Raw genomic sequence first — 22,364 nt, forward strand, 5'->3', positions numbered from 1 at the left:
AAAAAGATCTGGCTTGCCATAGCGAGCAACTACAGCTATTGCATCCTGATAATTTTGATGCATATTTCTGGGGCTACCAATATATTTTGAGGGAAGAACAATAGGAATTCCCTCAACTGCACCTCGTTCTTGAGCATCACTGTGAAGAAAGTCCATTAAACCTTTGTAACTGTTGTAAGTTGTTTTTGATTTGTGCGAATATACCCTAACCTGGAGCCTTCTATCTATATATATATAATCGTCTAAGGGGCACTTCCGTCTGTTTGTCTGTAATGGAAATCCCGCCTCGCTAATTGGTCGCGACGGGCACAGTCCGGCCGCGAATTCGCCCCTTCCTACTCTGTCAGTGCCCCCTCCAGTCAGCGCTCACACAGGGTTAATGGCTGCTTTACACCGCGTTATGCCGCGGTGTAACGCTCTCCGTTAAGAGTATGTGCACACGTTGCGGATTTGCTGCGGATCCGCAGCGTTTTTTGAGGTGCAGAAACGCTGCAGATCCGCAATTGATTTACAGTACAATGTAAATCAATGAGAAAAAAAAAATGCTGTGCACACTTTGCGGAAAATCCGCTGCGGAAATGCTGCGGTTTAAAAGAAGTAGCATGTCACTTCTTTTTTGTGAATCTGCAGCGTTTTTGTACCCACTCCATTATAGAAAACCGCTGGGGTAAAAACTGCAGCAAATCCGCAAGAAAACCGCAGCAAAAACGCACAAAAAAACGCTGCGGAACTGCACAAAAAAACGCAGGTGCGTTTTCTGCCAGGAGAGGCAGAATCCGCACCAGAAATTCCTAAGCCTAATCCGCAACGTGTGCACATAGCCTTATGCTATTAACCCTGTGTGACCAACTTTTTACTATTGATGCTGCCTATGCAGCATCAATAGTAAAAAGATCTAATGTTTAAAAATAATAAAATAAAAAATCATTATATTTTCACCTTCCGTTGCCTTTTCCGCTGCTCCTCGCGACGCTCCGGGCCATGCACTGCGGTCTCGCGAGATGATGACTTAGCGGTCTCGCGAGACCGCTACGTCAGCATCTCGCGAGACCGCAATGCAGTCTTGGGACCGGAGCGTCGCGAGGAGCATCGGTAAACGCGTGGGCTGGATCCGGGGGCCAACGGAAGATGAGTATATAACTATTTTTTATTTTAATTCTTTTTTTTTAACAGGAATATGGTGCCCACATTGCTATATACTACGTGGGCTGTGTTATATACTCAATGGGCTGTGTTATATACTGCATAGGCTGTGTTATATACTACGTCTCTGTGCTATATATTACGTGGCTGTGGTATATATTACGTGGCTGTGCAATATATTACTTGGCTGGGCAATATATTACGTGTCTGGGCTATATACTACATGTCTGTGCTATATACTATGGGGGCTGTGCTATATACTACGTGGCTGGGCAATATACTACATCGCTATGCTCTATACTACGTCGCATGTGTTATATACTGCATGGCCTGTGTTTTATACTACGTCTCTGTGCTATATACTACATGGCTGTGCAATATATTACGTGGCTGCAATATACTACGTGTCTGTGCTATATACTACGGGGGCTGTGCTATATACTACGTGCCTGGGTAATATAGTACATCGCTGTGCTCTATACTGCGTGGCCTGTGTTATATACTGCATGGCCTGTGTTATATACTACGTCTCTGTGCTATATACTATGTGGCTGTGCTGTATACTACGTGGCTGTGCTGTATACTACGTGGCTGTGCAATATATTACGTGGCTGTGCAATATATTACGTGGCTGTGCAATATAGTACGTGGCTGTGCAATATATTACGTGGCTGTGCAATATATTACGTGGCTGGGCTATATACTACGTGTCTGTGCTATATACTACGTGTCTGTGCTATATACTAAGGGGGCTGTGTTATATACTACGTGGGCTGTATGCTACTTGGCTGTGCTATATTTCTCTGCTGTATCTGTGCATCATGAATCGTGGTATGTGTTAAAGAGGGGGGGTCCACTGAGACTCTTTCGCCCGGGGCCCTCAAAAGCCTGGAGCAGGCCCTGGCTTCACTGATTGTTCGCGGCCGGGCGTGACCAATCAGCGACAGGCGCAGTCCGCCCGCGAATTGGCGCTGAATTTGAACCACGCTTCGCTAATTGGTCATGCCCGGCCGGCCGAATCCTGTGTATAAATTGCATTATTCTGAAAACTTCTTCAATCTATATATATAAGAGGCATCATGATTACTCGCTAATCCTGCCCCCTGCACTGTAGCTCCGCCCTCCACATATCACCACACACAATCCCACCCCCCACCACATTACCACACATAATCCCGCCCCCACACCACATTACCACACACAAGCCCGCCCCCACCACATTACCACACACAATCCCGCCCCCACCACATTACCACACACAATCCCGCCCCCACCACATTACCACACATAATCCCGCCACCAACACATTACCCCACACAATCCCACCCCCCCACCACATTACCACACATAATCCCGCCCCCCACCACATTACCACACACAATCCCGCCCCCCACCACATTACCACACATAATCCCGCCCCCCCACCACATTACCACACATAATCCCGCCCCCCCCACCACATTACCACACATAATCCCGCCCCCCCACCACATTACCACACATAATCCCGCCCCCCACCACATTACCACACATAATACCGCCCCCCCACCACATTACCACACATAATCCCGCCCCCCCACCACCACATTACCACACATAATCCCGCCCCCCACCACATTACCACACATAATCCCCCCCACCACATTACCACACAATCCCACCCCCCACCACATTACCACACATAATCCCACCCCTATCACATTACCACACACAATCCCGCCCCCCCACATTACCACACACAACCCCGCCCCCCACCACATTACCACACATAATCCCACCACACTACCACACATAATGCCGCCCCCCACCACATTACCACACACAATCCCGCCCCCCCACTACATTACCACACACAATCCCGCCCCCCACCACATTACCACACATAATTCCGCCCCCCCACATTACCACACGAGGCTCCATCCCCACACATTACCACACGAGGCTCCGTCCCCACACATTACCACACGAGGCTCCATCCTCACACATTACCACATGACGCTGCGTCCCCACACATTACCACACGAGGCTCCGTCCCCCCACATTACCACACGAGGCTCCGTCCCCCCACATTACCACACGAGGCTCCGTCCCTCCACATTACCACACGAGGCTCCGTCCCCACACATTACCACACGAGGCTCCGTCCCCACACATTACCACACGAGGCTCCGTCCCCACACATTACCACACGAGGCTCCGTCCTCACACATTACCACATGAGGCTGCGTCCCCACACATTACCACATGAGGCTCTACTATAATACTGCTCCCTATGTACAAGTATATAACTACTATAATACTACCCCCTATGTACAAGAATATAACTACTACTAGATGGTGGCCCGATTCTAATGCATCGTGTATTCTAGAATGCACAGCCCACGTAGTATATAACAGCCCACGTAGTATATTGCACAGCCACATAGTATATAACACAGCCCACGCAGTATATAGCATGGCCACGTAGTATATTGCACAACCACGTAGTATATAACACAGCCCACGCAGTATATAACACAGCCCACGCAGTATATAACACAGCCAAGGAGTATATTGCTCAGCCCACGTAGTATATAGCACAGCCATGTAGTATATTGCAATGGCACGTAGTATATAGCACAGCCCACGCAGTATATAACACAGCCCACGCAGTATATAACACAGCCCACGCAGTATATAACACAGCCCACGCAGTATATAACACAGCCCACGCAGTATATAACACAGCCCACGCAGTATATAACACAGCCCACGCAGTATATAACACAGGCCACATAATATATAACAATGTGGGCACCATATCCCTGTTAAAAAAACAATTAAAATAAAAAATAGTTATATACTCACCTTCCGTCGGCCCCAGGCTCCAGCCGAGGCCTTTACCGATGCTCCTCACGACGCTCCTTTCCCAGTAATGCCGAGCGGCAATAACCCGTGATCATGTATCGGTCTAGCGAAACCGCCACGTGATCTTGGGTCATTGCCGCAATGCATTCTTGGGACCGGAGCGGGAAATGCTGCGGTGGACTTCGGAAGGTGAGAATATAACGTTTTTGGTTTTTTTATTATTATTTTTAACATTCTATGTTTTTACTATTGATGCTGCATAGGCAGCATCAATAATAAAAAGTGAAGCGTTTTTTCAATCCCACCCCAATCTCGCTGATTGGTCGCGGCCGGCCAGCTGCGACCAATCAGCGAACCAGGATTTCCATTACAGACAGACGGAAGTTAAAAACAGACGGAAGTACCCCTTAGGCAATTATATATATATATATATACATAATACTGTCCCCTATGTACAAGAATATGACTACTATAATACTGCCCCTATGTACAAGAATACAACTACATTAATACTGTCCCCTATGTACAAGAATATAACTACTATAATACTGCTCCTACAGTATGTACAAGAATATAACTACTATAATACTGTCCCCTATGTACAAGAATATAACTGCTATAATACTGCCCCTATCTACTACAATATAACTACTATAATACTATCCCCTATGTATAAGAATATAACTACTATAATACTGCCCCTATAATAATAATTTTATTTATATAGCGCCAACATATTCCGCAGCGCTTTACAAATTATAGAGGGGACTTGTACAGACAATAGACTTTACAGCATAACAGAAATCACAGATCAAAATAGATACCAAGAGGAGTGAGGGCCCTGCTCGCAAGCTTACAAACTATGAGGAAAAGGGGAGACACGAGAGGTGGATGGTAACAATTGCTTTAGTTATTCGGACCAGCCATAGTGTAAGGCTCGGGTGTTCATGTAAAGCTGCATGAACCTGTTCACTGCCAAAGTATGTAGCAGTACAGACACAGAGGCTATTAACTGCATGAAGTGTATGAGAACATGATGCTAGGAACCTGATTGTTTTTTTTTTTTTTGAAGGGGCCACACAGGGATAGTTAGGTTAATGCGTTGAGGCGGTAGGCCAATCTGAACAAATGAGTTTTTAGGGCATGCTTAAAACTGTAGGGATTGGGGATTAATCGTATTAACCTGGGTAGTGCATTCCAAAGAATCGGCGCAGCACGTGTAAAGTCTTGGAGACGGGAGTGGGAGGTTCTGATTATTGAGAATGCTAACCTGAGGTCATTTGCGGAGCGGAGGGCACGGGTAGGTTGGTAGACTGAGACCAGAGAGGAAATGTAGGGTGGTGCTGAGCCATGGAGTGCTTTGTGGATGAGGGTAGTAGTTTTGTACTGGATTCTGGAGTGGATGGGTAGCCAGTGTAATGACTGGCACAAGGTAGAGACATCGGTATAATGGTTGGTGAGGAGTATGATCCTAGCTGCAGCACACGGAGATGGCAATGTCGGGCAAAGATAGGTTAATAGAGGGAGAAAACACGAGGAGTTCAGTTTTTGACAGGTTCTGTTTCAGATAGAGGGAGGACATGATGTTAGAAACAGCGGTAAGACAATCACTGGTGTTTTCTAAAAAGGTCGGCGTGATAACAAGAAAAGTAGTGTATAATTGGGTGTCGTCAGCATAGAGATGGTACTGGAAACCAAATCTACTGATTGTTTATCCAATAGGGGCAGTATACAAAGAGAAGAGGAGGGGGCCCTAGGACTGATCCTTGGAGAACCCCAACAGTAAAGGGAAGGTGAGCGGAGGAGGAACCAGCAAAAGATACAGTGAAGGAGCGGCCAGAGAGATAGGAGGAGAACCAGGAGAGAACGGTGTCCTTGAGGCCGATGGAGCGGAGCATAGTGAGGAGGAGCTGATGATCCACAGTGTCGAATGCTGCGGAGAGATCCAAGAGAATTAGCATGGAGTAGTGACCATTAGATTTAGCTGTTAGTAGGTCATTAGAGACTTTAGTGAGGGCAGTTTCAGTAGAGTGTAAAGAGCAGAAACCAGATTGAAGAGGGTCGAGAAGAGAGTTATCTGAGAGATAGCGGGTAAGACGGGAGTAGACCAGGCGTTTGAGGAGTTTGGAGATGAAGGGAAGGTTAGAGACCGGTCTATAATTAGCGGCACAGTTTTGATCGAGGGATGGTTTTTTAAGTAATGGATGTATGATGGCTGCTTAAATGAGGATGGAAAAATACCGGAAGTGAGAGAAAGGTTGAATATTTTTGTTAGGTGAGAGGTGACAGCCGGGGAAAGGGACTGGAGGAGATGTGACGGAATGGGGTCACTGGTGCAAGTGATTACTACTTCTTCTGTAACTGGTTCAAAGTCAAAGAGTGAACTAGATGCAGTGGGGGAGGGAGGACAGTGCATGGTATGAAGAGATTGGGAGATGATTTCCTATCAAATTTGGTCAATTTTTTCTTTGAAGTAATTGGCCAGATCGTCAGCGCGGAGATCCGTGGTTGGGGCCTGCACTCTTGGGTTGAGTAGGGACTGGAAAGTGTCAGAGACGTTTAAGGTTATTGGACAGCGAGGTGATGAGGGTGTTGAAATAGGTATGTTTGGAGAGGTGAAGGGCAGGGTTGTATGTTTTTAGCATGAACTTATAATGGATGAAATCTTCGGGTAGATTAGATTTTCTCCACAGACGTTCGGCGCACCGCTGCAGGAAACGTGTTTGTAGTGTGTGCCACGGTTGTCGCCGTCTGTGCTGAGTTGTTCTATGTATAGGAGGTGCCCCTATGTACAAGAATATAACTACTTTAATACTGCTCCTATGTACAGGAATATAACTACTATAATCCCCTATGGACAAGAATATAACTACTATAATACTGTCCCCTATGTGCAAGAATATAACTACTATAATACTGTCCCCTATGTATAACAATATAACTACTATATTACTGCCCATATGTATAAGAATATAACTACAATAATACTGCCCCTATATACAGGAATATAACTACTATAATACTGCGCCATATGTACAAGACTATAACTACTATAATACTGCTTCCTGTGTACAAGATTATAACTACTATAATACTCTGTCACTTCTTTTGTTATACAGCTGATGGATTGAATCGTTTCACATCTCATGTATACATCCGAGGAGTAAAGTTATTTTCACCTGGAACAATAAAAGGACGGTGAGTTTACAGTTACGTGTTTTTCACCGTGTTATTTTTCTCTGCCACTCACGGGGGGATATTGGCAGCACGGGTGTTGGCTGCTGCCCACCATGCGGATGACACCAATGATAGTAACAAAGTCTGTTCTCCCCCTTCCATCAAGCTATTCACCATTTCAGCTTAGTGTCAGTAGAAGGCAAGCAAAGGTCTGGTTTATTGTGATCTATTACTACATTTTTTTTCTTGTATGCAATTTCCATTTAGTATTTTTCTCTCCATTCTAGGTCAGCAATCAGATCACTCAGCCTCCCCACAACATTTAGAGGGATGTTTGTTTATAGAATCATACTGTCTCCTCTTTGTTCCCTACGACACAGCCACTTATTTGCTCCCTCATTCTCCTATGCAGAAAGTCGGTCCGTACCTTGGATTTGCAGGTTTTTTTCATCACTCCGGTCTTCAGCACAAACTTATGTGGCCCCCTTCCCATTGTGCTTCTGCCCCATTGTTCTGTGAAGCGATCCCAGCTCCTGCGGATCTCTTCCTTTACTACAGCTTGCTGCCTCCGTCTCAGGTACTCTAATTCAGATCCAGCAGCATAGACTTCGCAGCACGACAGATCTCGCCTGCAAACCAGATCCCAATCATCTTTTAGATCTCTCTGTTCTTGCCATTGAGTACCTTCACATTCACCCTCCCTGAGGCTCTCTTCTTTTTTTGCATCAACAACTCAGACTCGCTTTCCCCTTCTCAGCTAACCTCTCTAGCTGGGCCTCCTAATATGGATCCACCCATTTTCAACCTTTCCTAGTCCACCACTTTGCTTCGATTGAAGGCAGCATCCCACAAGGACCCAATCGACAGACACACTGATTTTCTAAATCCACTTTTGAGGCGGCTGGATCATTCCATGGGGATGCTCAAAGGAGTCTCTGATCTTTCTTACCAGATTGTGCAGATGGTAAGACTATCAGTTCTACTTTTTTGAAAGCCGCAAGTTGTTCTGGCCAGTTGTTATTAAACCATCCGCTGAGTTCTTTGGCTAAAGGCTTGAAGCACCAACTCAGTATCTAAAAATTCTGTGGCAGAGATGCATTGGCACCAGACTGGTTGAAATCATCTATGAAGCATTGAAGCACCTTGCTTCCCTATTCAAGACTTAAACACTCCAGCCAAGTCTGCAAGACACAACTGTTTTTATCCTTTGGTTAGCTTTCCTCCAACTTCAACAAGAAGGCATCTCAAGTATCACGGAGTTACCGCGACAGAGCCAGTGTCAGATGGCTCCTGCTTCGCCGCTGAGAAAAAGCACTTCTCTGGTGTATTAGATGTGTTTGTTTTCTTTCAGCAGGAAAGGGGTTAATCAGCCATGTGGAAATCCCTGCATTGAGCTGTGCTCGGTTAGCCACTCCTCTCTCCTATAAATGCTAGGCCTTCTGGCCAGGTCCTTGTCTGAGTTAGCACTTCCTTGATAGACCAGGAGAGTGGAGGAGCTGGTGTTTGGAGAACTTGAGGAGTTTATTGTGCGACTGTTTCTTGGTTTGTACGCTTGGAAATTCCTCATCCTTACCTGCCTTATTTTCTTCCCCTATCTTTCACACCCTGGTGAATACCTCAGTTATTTGTGAGAGTATATATGTGTGAGTGGAATTTTCTTTTACCTTTATCTTTGTTCCCCTGTCTGTCGGATAGGTGTACTGCGGTACACGGTAGCACCTCTCTTCCCCGGGTGGGGGAAGGGGACAGACGCAGGCTGCAGCAAGGAGACAGGGCAAGGGCGGAGGCCCCGGCATCCTCGCCATCAGAGCTATCCAGGGAACAGGGTGAGCTAGGGCACCCCCTAGTGTTAGGGTCAGGAAAGGTGCCCCTGGTCCCAGTTTACTCGCCAGTCCTATCGTGACATCAAGTAAAGTAGAACCTTTCCTTCAATCCATCGTGGCATTTCTGGAGTTAACCTGACCGGACCGCCAAGTCCAGCACAATACAGCATCTCTGCTTGATGGGGCGTCCTCACCAGAGTCCCTGTTTGGGGTGGGCAGTCGTCTTCTCCTTTTCCATGGAATTTGGCTCTCTTCACCCTTTTCTTCCCAATAAAAGAGGTAATTTATCACAATTCACCATGAACACTACCTCTGGTCCTGTCCTCCCCTCCCCATTCTTTCTCTCAGACTTCTCGATTTCAGCAGGCAATCTTTTATTTATCTCCTTAAAGTGGATTGTCCCTGTTCCTCCTCAGCAAAGATTAACAGGTTTTTACTTAAATACTGTTTTAGAGTTAAGATGAAATGTGGCTGGACTCTGAAATGCACATGGTAGCAGTATTAGCCAAGGCTTGAATACTCAGGTAGTGCACATCAAACCGAGCAACCAAAGTAACCAGTGGTGGACTAGCACAGAAAGTGCTGGCCGTAGGGGAGGGAAGAAGCCGAGCATGGCACTGGGGCTGGGAGAGGTGATAGACAAGTCTCCTTCATTTTCCCATTCATAACGACCATTTCCAATTTGTTGCCTCTCTTCTTTGGGCTGGCCACAGTTGCCCATGTATTCACAAAGGTCAAGGCTGTGGTTATAGGGCTTCTATGTACCAGTGGGATCATGGTCATTCTCTATCTGTATATATCTACAATATTCTTATTAAAGCCCTTTTCTTTATCGCCTCTCATTAGGGGACACAGGAACCATGGGTGTATGCTGCTGCCACTAGGAGGCTGACACTATGCAAATAAAAAAGTTAGCTCCTCCTCTGCAGTGTACACCCCACCGACTGGCATTATACTCTTCAGTTTTAGCTTAGTGTCAGTAGGAGGTGGACACGGGTCTTTCATTAGACCCTTATCTACCTCAATGTGCGTCGTTTCTTTTCAGGTTTTTTCCGGAAGGGATACAGGGTGAACAGTCACACCTGTAGTCCCACAAGGCGGACTATGAGTACGGCATGTACTGCCACCCCGTATCCTCATAGATCCCTCTCCAGGACCAAGATCCTAGCACACGAGCATGCTCAGAAGTCCGGTCCTGGCTCCGTCCCCCACCCACTCGCCCACCAGAGCCTGTCGGTCGGAGCAGACGAGGACGTCCGTCATCAGCTCCACGGACGTCTAATACCTTCCACGCTTTTTTAAGGTTAGTACGACGGCGTGGGATGTTAGGTAAGTATTTGTGCTGTCAGTTTTCCCTCTGTCCCGGCCTTTCCTGCGCAGCTTTATTCTGTGCGGCACCTTATAGGCAACCGCACTGCTACTTCTGCGGCCGCACCTTTTCTGCGCAGCGGTCCCATCGCACACTTTGGAAATGAACTGGGGCTTATCTTTTGCGCGACGGTTCTGAGGACCGATCGCACTGCTTTCCACGGCGGCTGCGTTTCATAGGCAGTCACACTGCCTTACCTGCGACCGCATTCCGGTTAATTTCTGCGGCGCGGTCCCCTACTGGCAGCCGTGCCGGTTTTCCCCGGCGGCCGTACCTTTGGAGGTGCCTCGCGGCCGCGATTCTGCAGCGGCCACCGGCTTCTAATATAGGCCCCGGCTTTTCCTGGGACCTACTTCCGGCGCCGGTCCCGGCGCTTTCCTTTTTTTACATGCGGCGGCTGCCGCACCTATTAGCTGGGCGGCGCCCGCGCAGCTAAGTGCGCCGCTTCGCTGTTTACTTCGGCGGTCACCGGCTTCTAATTTAGGCCCCGGCTTTTCCCGGGGCCTACTTCCGGTGCCGCGCTCCGCCCACTTCCTTTTTCCTCGGGCGGGCTTTCTCCCGCCCGACAAACTGTGCCCTGCATTCCTCACCCACCGGCACCATCTCGGCTGGCTCTGCCCCTTCCTCCACGCCGCTGCTGGACACTCAGGGCACGAGTTTTGTGCCTCGTGCCACGCACTCCGCAGAGCGCTCTTCTTCTGAGGACACAGCAGGAAATCTGCGCCGGAGATCCACAGCATCTTCCTCCAGGCCTGCAGTATCAGGGTATCCGTGGTTTTCGTCTGCCTTGAGTAGCTCTGCACTGCAGACTGACACCCCCCTCTGCTCCACTGTCCCCTAACCCGCTGGCATTTTCTTCAGGGAGCTCTCCAAAATGTCTAACTCTAAAGGGGGCCGCTCTCACCCTCCTACTTCTTCCTCTAAGTCTTCTGTCTTAGTCAAATACTTTGCTTGTTCGTCCTGTAACAGCAAACTTCCCTCAGGTCAGTCCTCTCCGCTCTGTCAGGCCTGCAGCAACCCAATTGTTCCCACCGCCCAGGATCCCCCGGCCGATCCGCCCGAGAGTGATACCCCCATCCCAGGCTGGGCCTCCTCTCTGTCTCAATCGGTGGCTGATTTAACACGGGTGTCTCAAACCCTGGTGTCCGTACTGGATCGGTTACCCCTGCAGACCCCTGCAGTTGCCAGCGGGTCGCAGGAACCGCCGCCCGAGCCCTCCTTGATAAGCCACAAAAGGTCCAGACAGGAACGTCGGTCTGAGTCCTCTTCTCGCTCCATCTCTCCACACGGCCCTCCCCTGCGGTCAGTGTCCCCCCGATCCTCCTCCCCTGAGTCAGCCGAGGCTTTCTCTGATGCGCCCTCGGAGGATATTTCGGAGCTGGATTCTAACCAAATCGCCACCATGAGGGATATGGTCCAGAATCTCATTGGGGCAATAAACCAAACCTGTGGCATCAAGGATCCCTCTACGGAACCCGCAGATCAGGCGGTTTCGTTTAGACGGGCCAAACCACCTTCCAAGTTTTTTGCTCCTCATCTTGAATTCGTGGAAATCTTGTCCAGAGAGAGAGAGAACCCGACCAGACGTTTTCAGAGGGGAAAACGCCTAGGTGTGTTATATCCTTTTCCTCCAGAACTTACCGCCAATTGGACGGTCTCTCCCTCGGTGGATCCCCCTGTTTCCAGGCTGTCCACCAACACGGTGCTTCCTCTGTCCGGCGGAGCATCTCTGAAGGACTCTAACGATAGAGTTGTTGAATCCTTCACGAAGTCAGCCTTTGAAGCAGCTGCGGCGGCGCTATGCCCAGCTTTTGCTTCTACTTGGGTTTCTAAATCCATTTCCAAATGGGCCAAAGATCTCCGTCGAGGTATCCTGGACGGGGCGCCTCCCGCGCAACTAGCGGAGCTTGTCAACCAAATTTCCCACGCTGGTGAATATCTGGTCTCCGCCTCCCTGGATGCCGCGTCTTGTGCTGCTCAGGCTTCCAGCAATGCTGTTGCCATCCGCCGGACCATTTGGCTCAAGGCCTGGCAGGCGGACTTATCTTCCAAGAAGTCCCTTACCAGTCTGCCCTTCCAGGGCTCTCGTCTATTTGGTTCCCAGCTGGACCAAATCATTAAGGACGCCACCGGAGGTACAAGTTCTCTTCTCCCCCAGGCTATGCCTCGTCGCCCTCCTAGACGGCAGTTTCGACCCTTTCGGCCTTTTCGCCGCTTCGCTGCGTCAAGCTCCTTTTCCCAGCAGCAACAGAGGCCACAGGCACGTCAAGAGAAGAAGGCGGTGTCTTTTAGTCCCACTCCGTCCTGGCGTCCTCGCTATTCCCAGGGTAGATCCTCCAGGCCCAGGACTGGAAGATCCACCTCTGCATGACTCTCGGCAAGACTTCAGCCCAACTCCCAGGTTGGGCGGCTGTCTTTTCTTTTTCAGGGACGTCTGGCTTTCCGCAGGAGAGGATGCATGGGTCAGGGGAAGTTGTATCTTCGGGATACAAGATAGAGTTCGTTTCACGACCCCGGAATCGTTTCTTCGAATCCCGTCCTCCAAGAGATCCCACTCTAGTTCCGGGCTTCTTTGCAGCCATCGCTTCTCTCCTCAAAGCTGGGGTAATCGTTCCCGTCCCAGAAAAAGAACGGTTCACGGGTTTCTACACGAACCTTTTTGTGGTACCGAAAAAAGACGGCAAGGTTCGCCCCATTCTGGACCTCAAATTGCTGAACAGGAGAGTTCGTCTGAGACACTTTAGGATGGAATCCCTTTGTTCAGTAATTGCTTTCATGGAGGCCCAGGAATTTCTGTGCTCAATAGACATCCAGGACGCCTACCTCCATGTCCCAATATTTCCCGGACATCACCGTTTCCTGCGCTTTGCAGTGCTCCGGGAACATTTTCAGTTCGTCGCCCTGCCGTTCGGCCTCGCAACCGCTCCAAGGGTGTTCACGAAGATCATGGCAGCACTGATGGCCATCTTGAGAGTCAGAGGCCTGGTCCTATTTCCATACCTCGACGACATCCTCATCAAGGCTCCGTCTTTTTCTCAGGCTCACGAAAGCCTGTCCATTGTTCTCGACACCCTAGTCCGTTTCGGGTGGCTGGTCAACCGGAAGAAGTCCTGCCTTATTCCTTCTCAGCGCATCATCTTTCTGGGCATGCTCTTCGACACTCGTCAGACCAGAGTCTTCCTTCCCAAAGACAAGAGATCCACTCTTTGTCGGGACATACGCTTGCTCCAGGGTCATCGGCCTCCCTCCCTCCGATCGGCCATGAGGGTTCTGGGGAGGATGGTAGCAACATTGGAAGCGATTCCCTTCGCCCAATTTCACTCGCGACCCCTTCAGCAAGCCATTCTGTCTCAATGGGAGAGGTCTGTCTTCCCCCTGGATCAGCCGATCCGACTCTCTTCTCGGGTCAAATGGTCTCTCAACTGGTGGCTGGTGTCACCTCTCGTCTCCCAGGGCAGGTCCTTCCTTCCAGTTCACTGGCAGGTGGTGACGACGGACGCCAGCCTGCTCGGCTGGGGTGCGGTTTTTCGCCACCTGACGGTCCAGGGCCGTTGGTCGTCGCAGGAGTCATCTCTGCCAATCAATGTCCTCGAAATTCGGGCCATCTTTCTGTCCCTTCGCCACTGGGAAAGGATTCTCAGGGGCCTGCCAGTCCGGATCCAGACGGACAACGCCACGGCTGTGGCATATGTCAACCATCAGGGGGGGACCCGGAGCTCCTTGGCCCTTGCCGAGGTATCCAAGATCCTCCTTTGGGCAGAGGCAACAGTTCCGGTGATATCCGCGGTGCATATCCCCGGCGTGGACAACTGGACCGCCGACTTCCTCAGCCGCGAGGGCCTCGCGGCAGGGGAATGGTCCTTGCATCCGGAGGTCTTCCATCAGATTTGTCTTCGATGGGGGACTCCGGACGTGGATCTCACGGCGTCTCGAATCAACAGGAAGGTTCCGCAGTTCGTCTCCAGGTCTCGCGATCCTCTCGCAGTGGGCGTCGACGCTCTGGCCATTCCTTGGTCACAGTTCGTGCTGCCCTATCTGTTCCCACCCCTTCCACTACTTCCCAAACTGTTGAAGAAGATCAAAGCGGAAGGGGTGCCGGTCATCCTGATCGCCCCGGATTGGCCCAGGAGAGCTTGGTTCGCAGAGCTCGTCAACCTTCTCGCGGACGCTCCCTGGCGCCTTCCAGACAGGCCCGATCTGCTGTCTCCGGGTCCGATCTGCCACCCGAATTCTCGGTCGCTCAGTTTAACGGCGTGGCTGTTGAGACCGTGGTTCTAAGCGTCCGGCCTTTCGAACCGGGTGATTCACACCATGATTCAGGCTCGGAAGCCTTCCTCTTCCAGGATCTACTACCGTACCTGGAAGGCTTACTTTCGCTGGTGCGAGTCCAACCGCGTTCCATCTATGACCTTTTCCCTGCCTTCTCTTTTGGCCTTCCTTCAGGCAGGACTGGATTCGGGCCTGGCTCTTCGCTCCCTGAAGGGCCAGGTTTCTGCTCTTTCCATCCTCTTTCAGAAGACTTTAGCTTCTCGTCCACAGGTTAAGACCTTCCTTCAAGGAGTAGCCCACGCTGTCCCGTCGTACAGGGCCCCTGTGGATGCATGGGATTTAAACCTGGTACTGGACGTTCTGAGGGTTTCTCCCTTTGAGCCCCTTAGGGAGATTCCTCTATCAGTTCTATCTTGGAAGGTGACGTTTCTTGTGGCCATCACGTCTATTCGCCGCGTCTCCGAGTTGGCGGCTCTGTCTTGCCGACCTCTGTTTTTGGTTATTCACCAGGACAAGGTGGTCTTCCGGCCTCCACCTTCTTTTTTTCCTAAGGTGGTTTCCACCTTCCACTTCAACGAGGACATCATTTTACCTTCCTTTTGTCCAGCTCCGACTCATCCTCTGGGGGGGACCCGGAGCTCCTTGGCCCTTGCCGAGGTATCCAAGATCCTCCTTTGGGCAGAGGCAACAGTTCCGGTGATATCCGCGGTGCATATCCCCGGCGTGGACAACTGGACCGCCGACTTCCTCAGCCGCGAGGGCCTCGCGGCAGGGGAATGGTCCTTGCATCCGGAGGTCTTCCATCAGATTTGTCTTCGATGGGGGACTCCGGACGTGGATCTCACGGCGTCTCGAATCAACAGGAAGGTTCCGCAGTTCGTCTCCAGGTCTCGCGATCCTCTCGCAGTGGGCGTCGACGCTCTGGCCATTCCTTGGTCACAGTTCGTGCTGCCCTATCTGTTCCCACCCCTTCCACTACTTCCCAAACTGTTGAAGAAGATCAAAGCGGAAGGGGTGCCGGTCATCCTGATCGCCCCGGATTGGCCCAGGAGAGCTTGGTTCGCAGAGCTCGTCAACCTTCTCGCGGACGCTCCCTGGCGCCTTCCAGACAGGCCCGATCTGCTGTCTCCGGGTCCGATCTGCCACCCGAATTCTCGGTCGCTCAGTTTAACGGCGTGGCTGTTGAGACCGTGGTTCTAAGCGTCCGGCCTTTCGAACCGGGTGATTCACACCATGATTCAGGCTCGGAAGCCTTCCTCTTCCAGGATCTACTACCGTACCTGGAAGGCTTACTTTCGCTGGTGCGAGTCCAACCGCGTTCCATCTATGACCTTTTCCCTGCCTTCTCTTTTGGCCTTCCTTCAGGCAGGACTGGATTCGGGCCTGGCTCTTCGCTCCCTGAAGGGCCAGGTTTCTGCTCTTTCCATCCTCTTTCAGAAGACTTTAGCTTCTCGTCCACAGGTTAAGACCTTCCTTCAAGGAGTAGCCCACGCTGTCCCGTCGTACAGGGCCCCTGTGGATGCATGGGATTTAAACCTGGTACTGGACGTTCTGAGGGTTTCTCCCTTTGAGCCCCTTAGGGAGATTCCTCTATCAGTTCTATCTTGGAAGGTGACGTTTCTTGTGGCCATCACGTCTATTCGCCGCGTCTCCGAGTTGGCGGCTCTGTCTTGCCGACCTCTGTTTTTGGTTATTCACCAGGACAAGGTGGTCTTCCGGCCTCCACCTTCTTTTTTTCCTAAGGTGGTTTCCACCTTCCACTTCAACGAGGACATCATTTTACCTTCCTTTTGTCCAGCTCCGACTCATCCTCTGGAGCGATCGTTGAACAAGCTGGACCTCGTCAGGGCAGTGAAGATCTATCTGGATAGAACCTCCACTTTCCGGAAGACGGATTCCTTTTTCGTCATTCCTGATGGTTCGCGCAGAGGCCAGCCGGCTTCTAAGGCGACTATTGCTCGCTGGATCAGAATGGCAATTTTGGAGGCTTACCGGGTCAAGAACAGAGTGCCCCCTCCTGGGATTAAGGCTCACTCTACCCGGGCAGTCGGCGCCTCCTGGGCGGTGCGCCACAGGGCTTCCGCACTACAGCTTTGCAAAGCGGCAACTTGGTCTTCCATCCACACGTTCGCCAAATTTTACAAGGTCCATACCTACGCTTCGGCGGCCGCCAGCCTAGGCAGAAGGATCTTTTAGGCGGCTGTGGTGAGTCCTCTGACCTGATGGAAGTCTGTTTTCCCGCCCTAGGGACTGCTTTGGGACGTCCCATGGTTCCTGTGTCCCCCAATGAGAGGCGATAAAGAAAACAGGTTTTTTGGTTGCTTACCGTAAAATCTGTTTCTTGGAGCCTCCATTGGGGGACACAGCTCCCTCCCAATGTTTCTGTTATATGTTATATGACTGTTCTCACGTTTACAGTTCTCAAGTTTGTGGTTATGGTTTTTCAACCTTGTTCTTTATCTCCTACTGCTTTCTCACTAACTGAAGAGTATAATGCCAGTCGGTGGGGTGTACACTGCAGAGGAGGAGCTAACTTTTTTATTTGCATAGTGTCAGCCTCCTGGGTGGCAGCAGCATACACCCATGGTTCCTGTGTCCCCCAATGGAGGCTCCAAGAAACAGATTTTACGGTAAGCAACCAAAAATCCTGTTTTCTAGTCACCTTCCACGACGGCATATGGAGGTTGTCTCTGTGCCCTAATGGGGAACAGGAAACACAGAGAGGTTAAAAGGACCTCCCACCTCCCACTTGCCAGTGTCTTTCCTGTTCCCCATGGGACAGGGAGAGGTTTCCATGTGCTGTAGTGGCCGGTGGCTACGGTACCTTCTCAGGCTCTGCCTGTAAAGCCGGGCAGCAGGCGGTCGCTCTCAGCCTCCTCCTTATGCTGTTCCCATCGTCCTGCTTGCAGGTGCCTCGGGACCCCCTCCCGGCCTTCCCGCGCCCCCACGAGGGCAAAGCAGGCCTGGGATCCCCGACCGGGCTCCTCCTGGAGCTGCCCGGCGTTCTCCCCCTTCCATGCGGTCGGCTCGGCGTTCCGGAAGTGACGTCAGCGGCTTCCGCGCGTCACTTCCGGTTTCCTCATACACTGTGAAGCCGGTACTTCCGGGTTTCGCCGGCCGGCGTGTCGGACCTGGGAGCTCCCTCACATGGATCCTGGAGGGGGAGGGGGATGACTAACCGCTGGAGGCAGGTGCTAGGACGGCGTCCATAAAATCCTGCTGAACCACCACTGAGGTAAGGCTATTTCCCCAGTATGGATGGTTCCTTGTGCCCTGCGTCTGCGGAGCCCAGCGCCACCCCTGCTACTGTGAGTGTTTGCAGGGATGGGATCCGGGAGGAGTGTAGTTAGGGGGTTAGAAGTCCTCACCCTCTCTCCCTTTGTATATTTCAGGGAGAAAAATCTGCCCCTAAAGCCACCTATAGGAAGAAGTGCCCAGTCTGTTCTGCTAAATTCCCTCCTAACTGGGATAAGAAACTCTGCCAGCCATGCACTGACAGGGTAATAAAAGCTGAGCAACCATCTCTGCTAGATGAAATTCGCTCACTGGTAAAACAGGAGGTACAATCTTCCCTGGCAGCTTTTACACCTCCACCCCCACCTCCGCCTCCGCAGCCACAACCTTATTCCCCGGCTAAGAAGAGGAAAATTCAGGTTGTTGAATCTGATTCTGACTCGGACCTCTCTCATGCCTCATCAGTTGGCTGGGAGGATCCAGTATCACCTAAAGCTGAGGTCAGGAAATACCTGTTTTCCTCAGAATATATTGAGGATCTAGTCTCTGCTGTTCGTAACACGATGGGACTAGAAGAGGAACCTGTACCGCAGTCCATACAGGATCAGATGTTTGGTGGGCTTACGTCGGAGAAGAGAGTGGGTTTTCCAGTTCATGCTAACATTGTTAGTATGATTAATCAGGAATGGGATCTACCTGAGAAATGACTCAGTACCCCTTCAGAAATGAAGCATAGATTTCCTCTTGAGGATGATCTTATTAAATTGGACATTCCTAAGGTCGATGTGCAGGTGGCTAGGGTCGCCAAAAGAACTGCGCTCCCATTTGAGGATTCTTCACAATTGAAGGATCCTATGGATAGAAAAATTGAAAGTCTCCTGAGGAGGTCATGGGAAACTTCTACGTCTGTCCTTAAGGCTAACGTCGCCTCCAACTGTGTGGCTAAAGCCCTCTCTTGCTGGCTTGAAAAATTAGAAACCCACATATCTCAGGGTACCTCAAGAGGCGAGATATTGGATTCACTCCCCATTCTGCATAAGGCTACAGGTTTTTTGGCGGACGCTTCTCTGGAATCCGTAAGAGTCGCCGCCAGATCCCTTGTACTCTCCAACTCTGCCAGAAGAGCTCTCTGGCTTAAGCTATGGAGTGGGGATATCACTTCTAAGGCCAAGCTGTGTGCCATACCCTTTAAAGGAGATTATGTTTTCGGTCCAGCCTTAGACGATATTCTCGATAAGGCTACCGACAAGAAAAAAGCGCTCCCGGAACAAAAGCAACCTAGGAAACGTTTTTTTCGTGGCCCACAATCTCAGCCCTCTCAAACGAGAGGTAAAGGTAAAACCAGCAGATGGAGCTACGCAAAGGGTAGGGGAAAAAATATTTTCGTCCCACAACAGCAGCAGCAGCAGTCCCAACAGGACAAACAATGACTCCGACCCGGTGGGGGGAAGACTCGCGAAATATGTGGGTCAGTGGGAAAATATCACCAGTTCCCACTGGGTTCTCAACGTTATCAAGGAGGGCCTTTTAATAGAGTTAAATTCTCCCCCCCCCCCCCCCCTCAGGGTCTAAAGATTACTACCCTTCCAACATCAAGGGATCGCAGTCTGTTGTCCTTGGGTCTCAAAGATCTTTTGAGATCAAAAGTGATCTCCCCAGTTCCACAATCGGAATGGGGAAAGGGACATTATTCCCGACTTTTCCTGGTCCCCAAACCTTCAGGGGACGTCCGAATTATTATAAACTTGAAGGGTCTGAATCAGCACGTGAAATATCGCAAGTTCAAGATGGAGTCCGTAAGATCTGCGATCCCTCTGATAGAACATCACTCCTTTATGGCAACCATCGACCTAAAGGATGCGTATTTCCACATTCCTATTCATTCGAGATACAAAAAATATCTCAGGTTTGCGGTACAGGGGAGTCATCGGGTGGAGCACTATCAGTTTGGAATCCTTCCCTTCGGCATTTCCTCGGCACCGAGGGTGTTCTCCAAGGTTATGGCAGAAGTAGTGTCATTTATCCGGAAACAAGGTGTTTGCATAGTGCCCTATCTGGACGACCTTCTGATAGTAGCTTCCACCGAGGTAACCCTGATATCCCACGTCTCGACCACCCTAGAGATATTGAGATCCCTAGGTTGGATTCCAAATCTAGGGAAATCCCAGCTTCAACCTTCAAAAACCAGGAGATTTCTGGGAGTGATTCTGGACTCAGCAAAACAGATGTCCTTTCTCCCAGACGATCACAGACTTCCTTTAGTAACAAAAATCAGGAAGTTCAAAGAGATGAGATCTCCTACTCTGCGAGAGGGAATGTCGCTGTTGGGCTCCATGACAGCCTGCATACAATCGGTGGCTTGGGCTCAAGCTCACTCAAGGACCCTCCAAGCCCACATTCTAGGCAATTGGGATGGTCGACCTGGCACTCTTACCAAGAGGATCCACACACCGGGCAGAGTAAAAGCTTCCTTGACATGGTGGATGAATCCCAGAAACCTCCTGAAAGGTGTATGCTGGATTCAGTCTCCTCTGATCACGATCAAAACAGATGCCAGCAACAGGGGCTGGGGAGCCATAATAAACCATGTCCCCTATCAAGTTCTCTGGAATCAGTCGATCACCGAGAAATCGTCAAACTTCAGAGAGCTCAAAGCTGTGGAAGAGACCCTGTTAGCGGCAAGTCGTCAGATTTCTGGACAACATGTTCAGATATATTCGGACAACATGACCACGGTGGCTCACATCAGGCACCAGGGCAGTACAAGGATCCTCAGTCTAAAAAAGATCTCCGCTCGAATCTTTTCTTGGGCCGAAAAACATTTACTGTCCCTGACGGCAATCCACCTGAAGGGTACTACAAATATTCAGGCGGACTACCTAAGTCGCCAGGATATTCATCCTGGCGAATGGAGCCTGGATCTTCAAACATTCAACATGTTGGTACACAAGTGTAGTCATCCAGACGTCGACCTCTTTGCCTCTCACCAGAACGCAAAAGTCGGAACCTTTTTTTCCTTGAACCCAAGAGGCAATCCCAGGGGGCTAGATGCCTTGAGTCAAGACTGGCATTTTCACCTAGCTTACGCGTTTCCGCCAATCCCAATTCTTGCCAAAGTTCTACGGAAGATACGAATAGAAAAGACTCCTACTATTCTGATAGCTCCATTGTGGCCCAAAAGAAGTTGGTTCAACTTAATCATCCAACTACAAGTGGATGGACCGGTAATGTTACCAATAAAGCACAATCTTCTCTCTCAGGGTCCCATTCTCCACTCAGACCCTCAGAAGTGGAGCTTGGCGGCGTGGTTGCTGAAGCCCAGGTACTAAAAGCTAAAGGGTTATCGATCCCTGTCATAACTACTCTCCAAAAATCGAGAAAACCAGTAACCAACTCCATCTACAATAAAATCTGGAAAAAGTTTTCATCATTCTGTTTGCCTAACCTTCCAGACCCTCTCAAGCCTAATATACCCATCATATTGGATTTTTTACAAAAAGGCTTGGAATTAGGTCTTAGGCCCAGTACCCTCAAGGTCCAGGTCTCTGCACTTAGCTCTGTTTTCGACCAAGATCTAGCTGGTCATCGCTGGATTAAAAGGTTCATGACATCAGCAACTAGAATGAATCCTAGAAAACAAGTCATAGTTCCCCCATGGGATCTCAATGTGGTGCTCCAAGGTCTGACAGGTCCACCCTTTGAACCACTATCTTCCTGTTCTCCACAAAATCTGGCCTACAAAACTGTGTTTTTGGTAGCCATTACTTCGGCTAGAAGGATTGGTGAATTACAGGCCTTGTCTATACGAGAACCTTATCTTCTAGTAAGAGATGATTCAATTGTGCTTCGTCTTGATCCTTCCTTTCTTCCGAAGGTTATCTCTGACTTTCATCGTTCCCAAGAGATTTTCCTACCGACCTTTTGCCACAATCCAGCAAACTTGGAAGAAAGAAGATTTAGCACTTTAGATGTCCGGCGTATTCTCTTACAGTACTTGGACCAGACCTGTGCTCTCAGAATTGATCATAACCTCTTTGTCCACCTCTCAGGACAAAACAAAGGGAAAAAAGTAGCCAAAAGTACCATCGGTACATGGATCAAGAAAGCTATAACGGAAGCCTACCTCGCTCAAAACAAATTGCCTCCAGTAGGGATCAAGGCCCACTCAACCAGATCTACATCAGTTTCCTGGGCAGAAAGAGCAGGCGCATCTCCGGAGCAGATTTGCAGGGCAGCAACGTGGTCTTCACTCCATACCTTCTCTAAGCATTACAGATTGGATGTATTGTCCAATAAGGACTTAGCCTTCGGCCGTAAAGTACTCCAGGCCGTTGTCCCTCCCTAGTGCCAAATTAGTTGGTATTCCTCCATATGCCGTCGTGGAAGGTGACTAGAGAAAATAGAATTATTCTTACCGTTAATTCGGTTTCTAGGAACCTTCCACGACGGCACTAATTTCCCACCCGATACATATTCCTGGATTAGTTCTGGGATTCTGAAGG

The 22,364-nt window shown here is 50.0% G+C and overlaps 1 protein-coding gene across 1 annotated transcript in view; it reads left to right on the forward strand.

Annotated features, from left to right (window-relative positions):
* TTF1 (transcription termination factor 1) overlaps positions 1 to 22,364 on the forward strand; it is a 102,906-nt gene that overhangs the window by 22,009 nt on the left and 58,533 nt on the right. The window contains exon 6 of the mRNA XM_077284675.1: positions 7,110 to 7,188. Coding sequence (XP_077140790.1) covers positions 7,110 to 7,188 — 79 coding nt within the window. The remainder of the gene's footprint in view (positions 1 to 7,109; positions 7,189 to 22,364) is intronic.

The sequence above is a fragment of the Ranitomeya variabilis genome, chromosome 2, assembly GCF_051348905.1.
Source record: "Ranitomeya variabilis isolate aRanVar5 chromosome 2, aRanVar5.hap1, whole genome shotgun sequence".
Lineage (NCBI taxonomy): Eukaryota > Metazoa > Chordata > Amphibia > Anura > Dendrobatidae > Ranitomeya > Ranitomeya variabilis.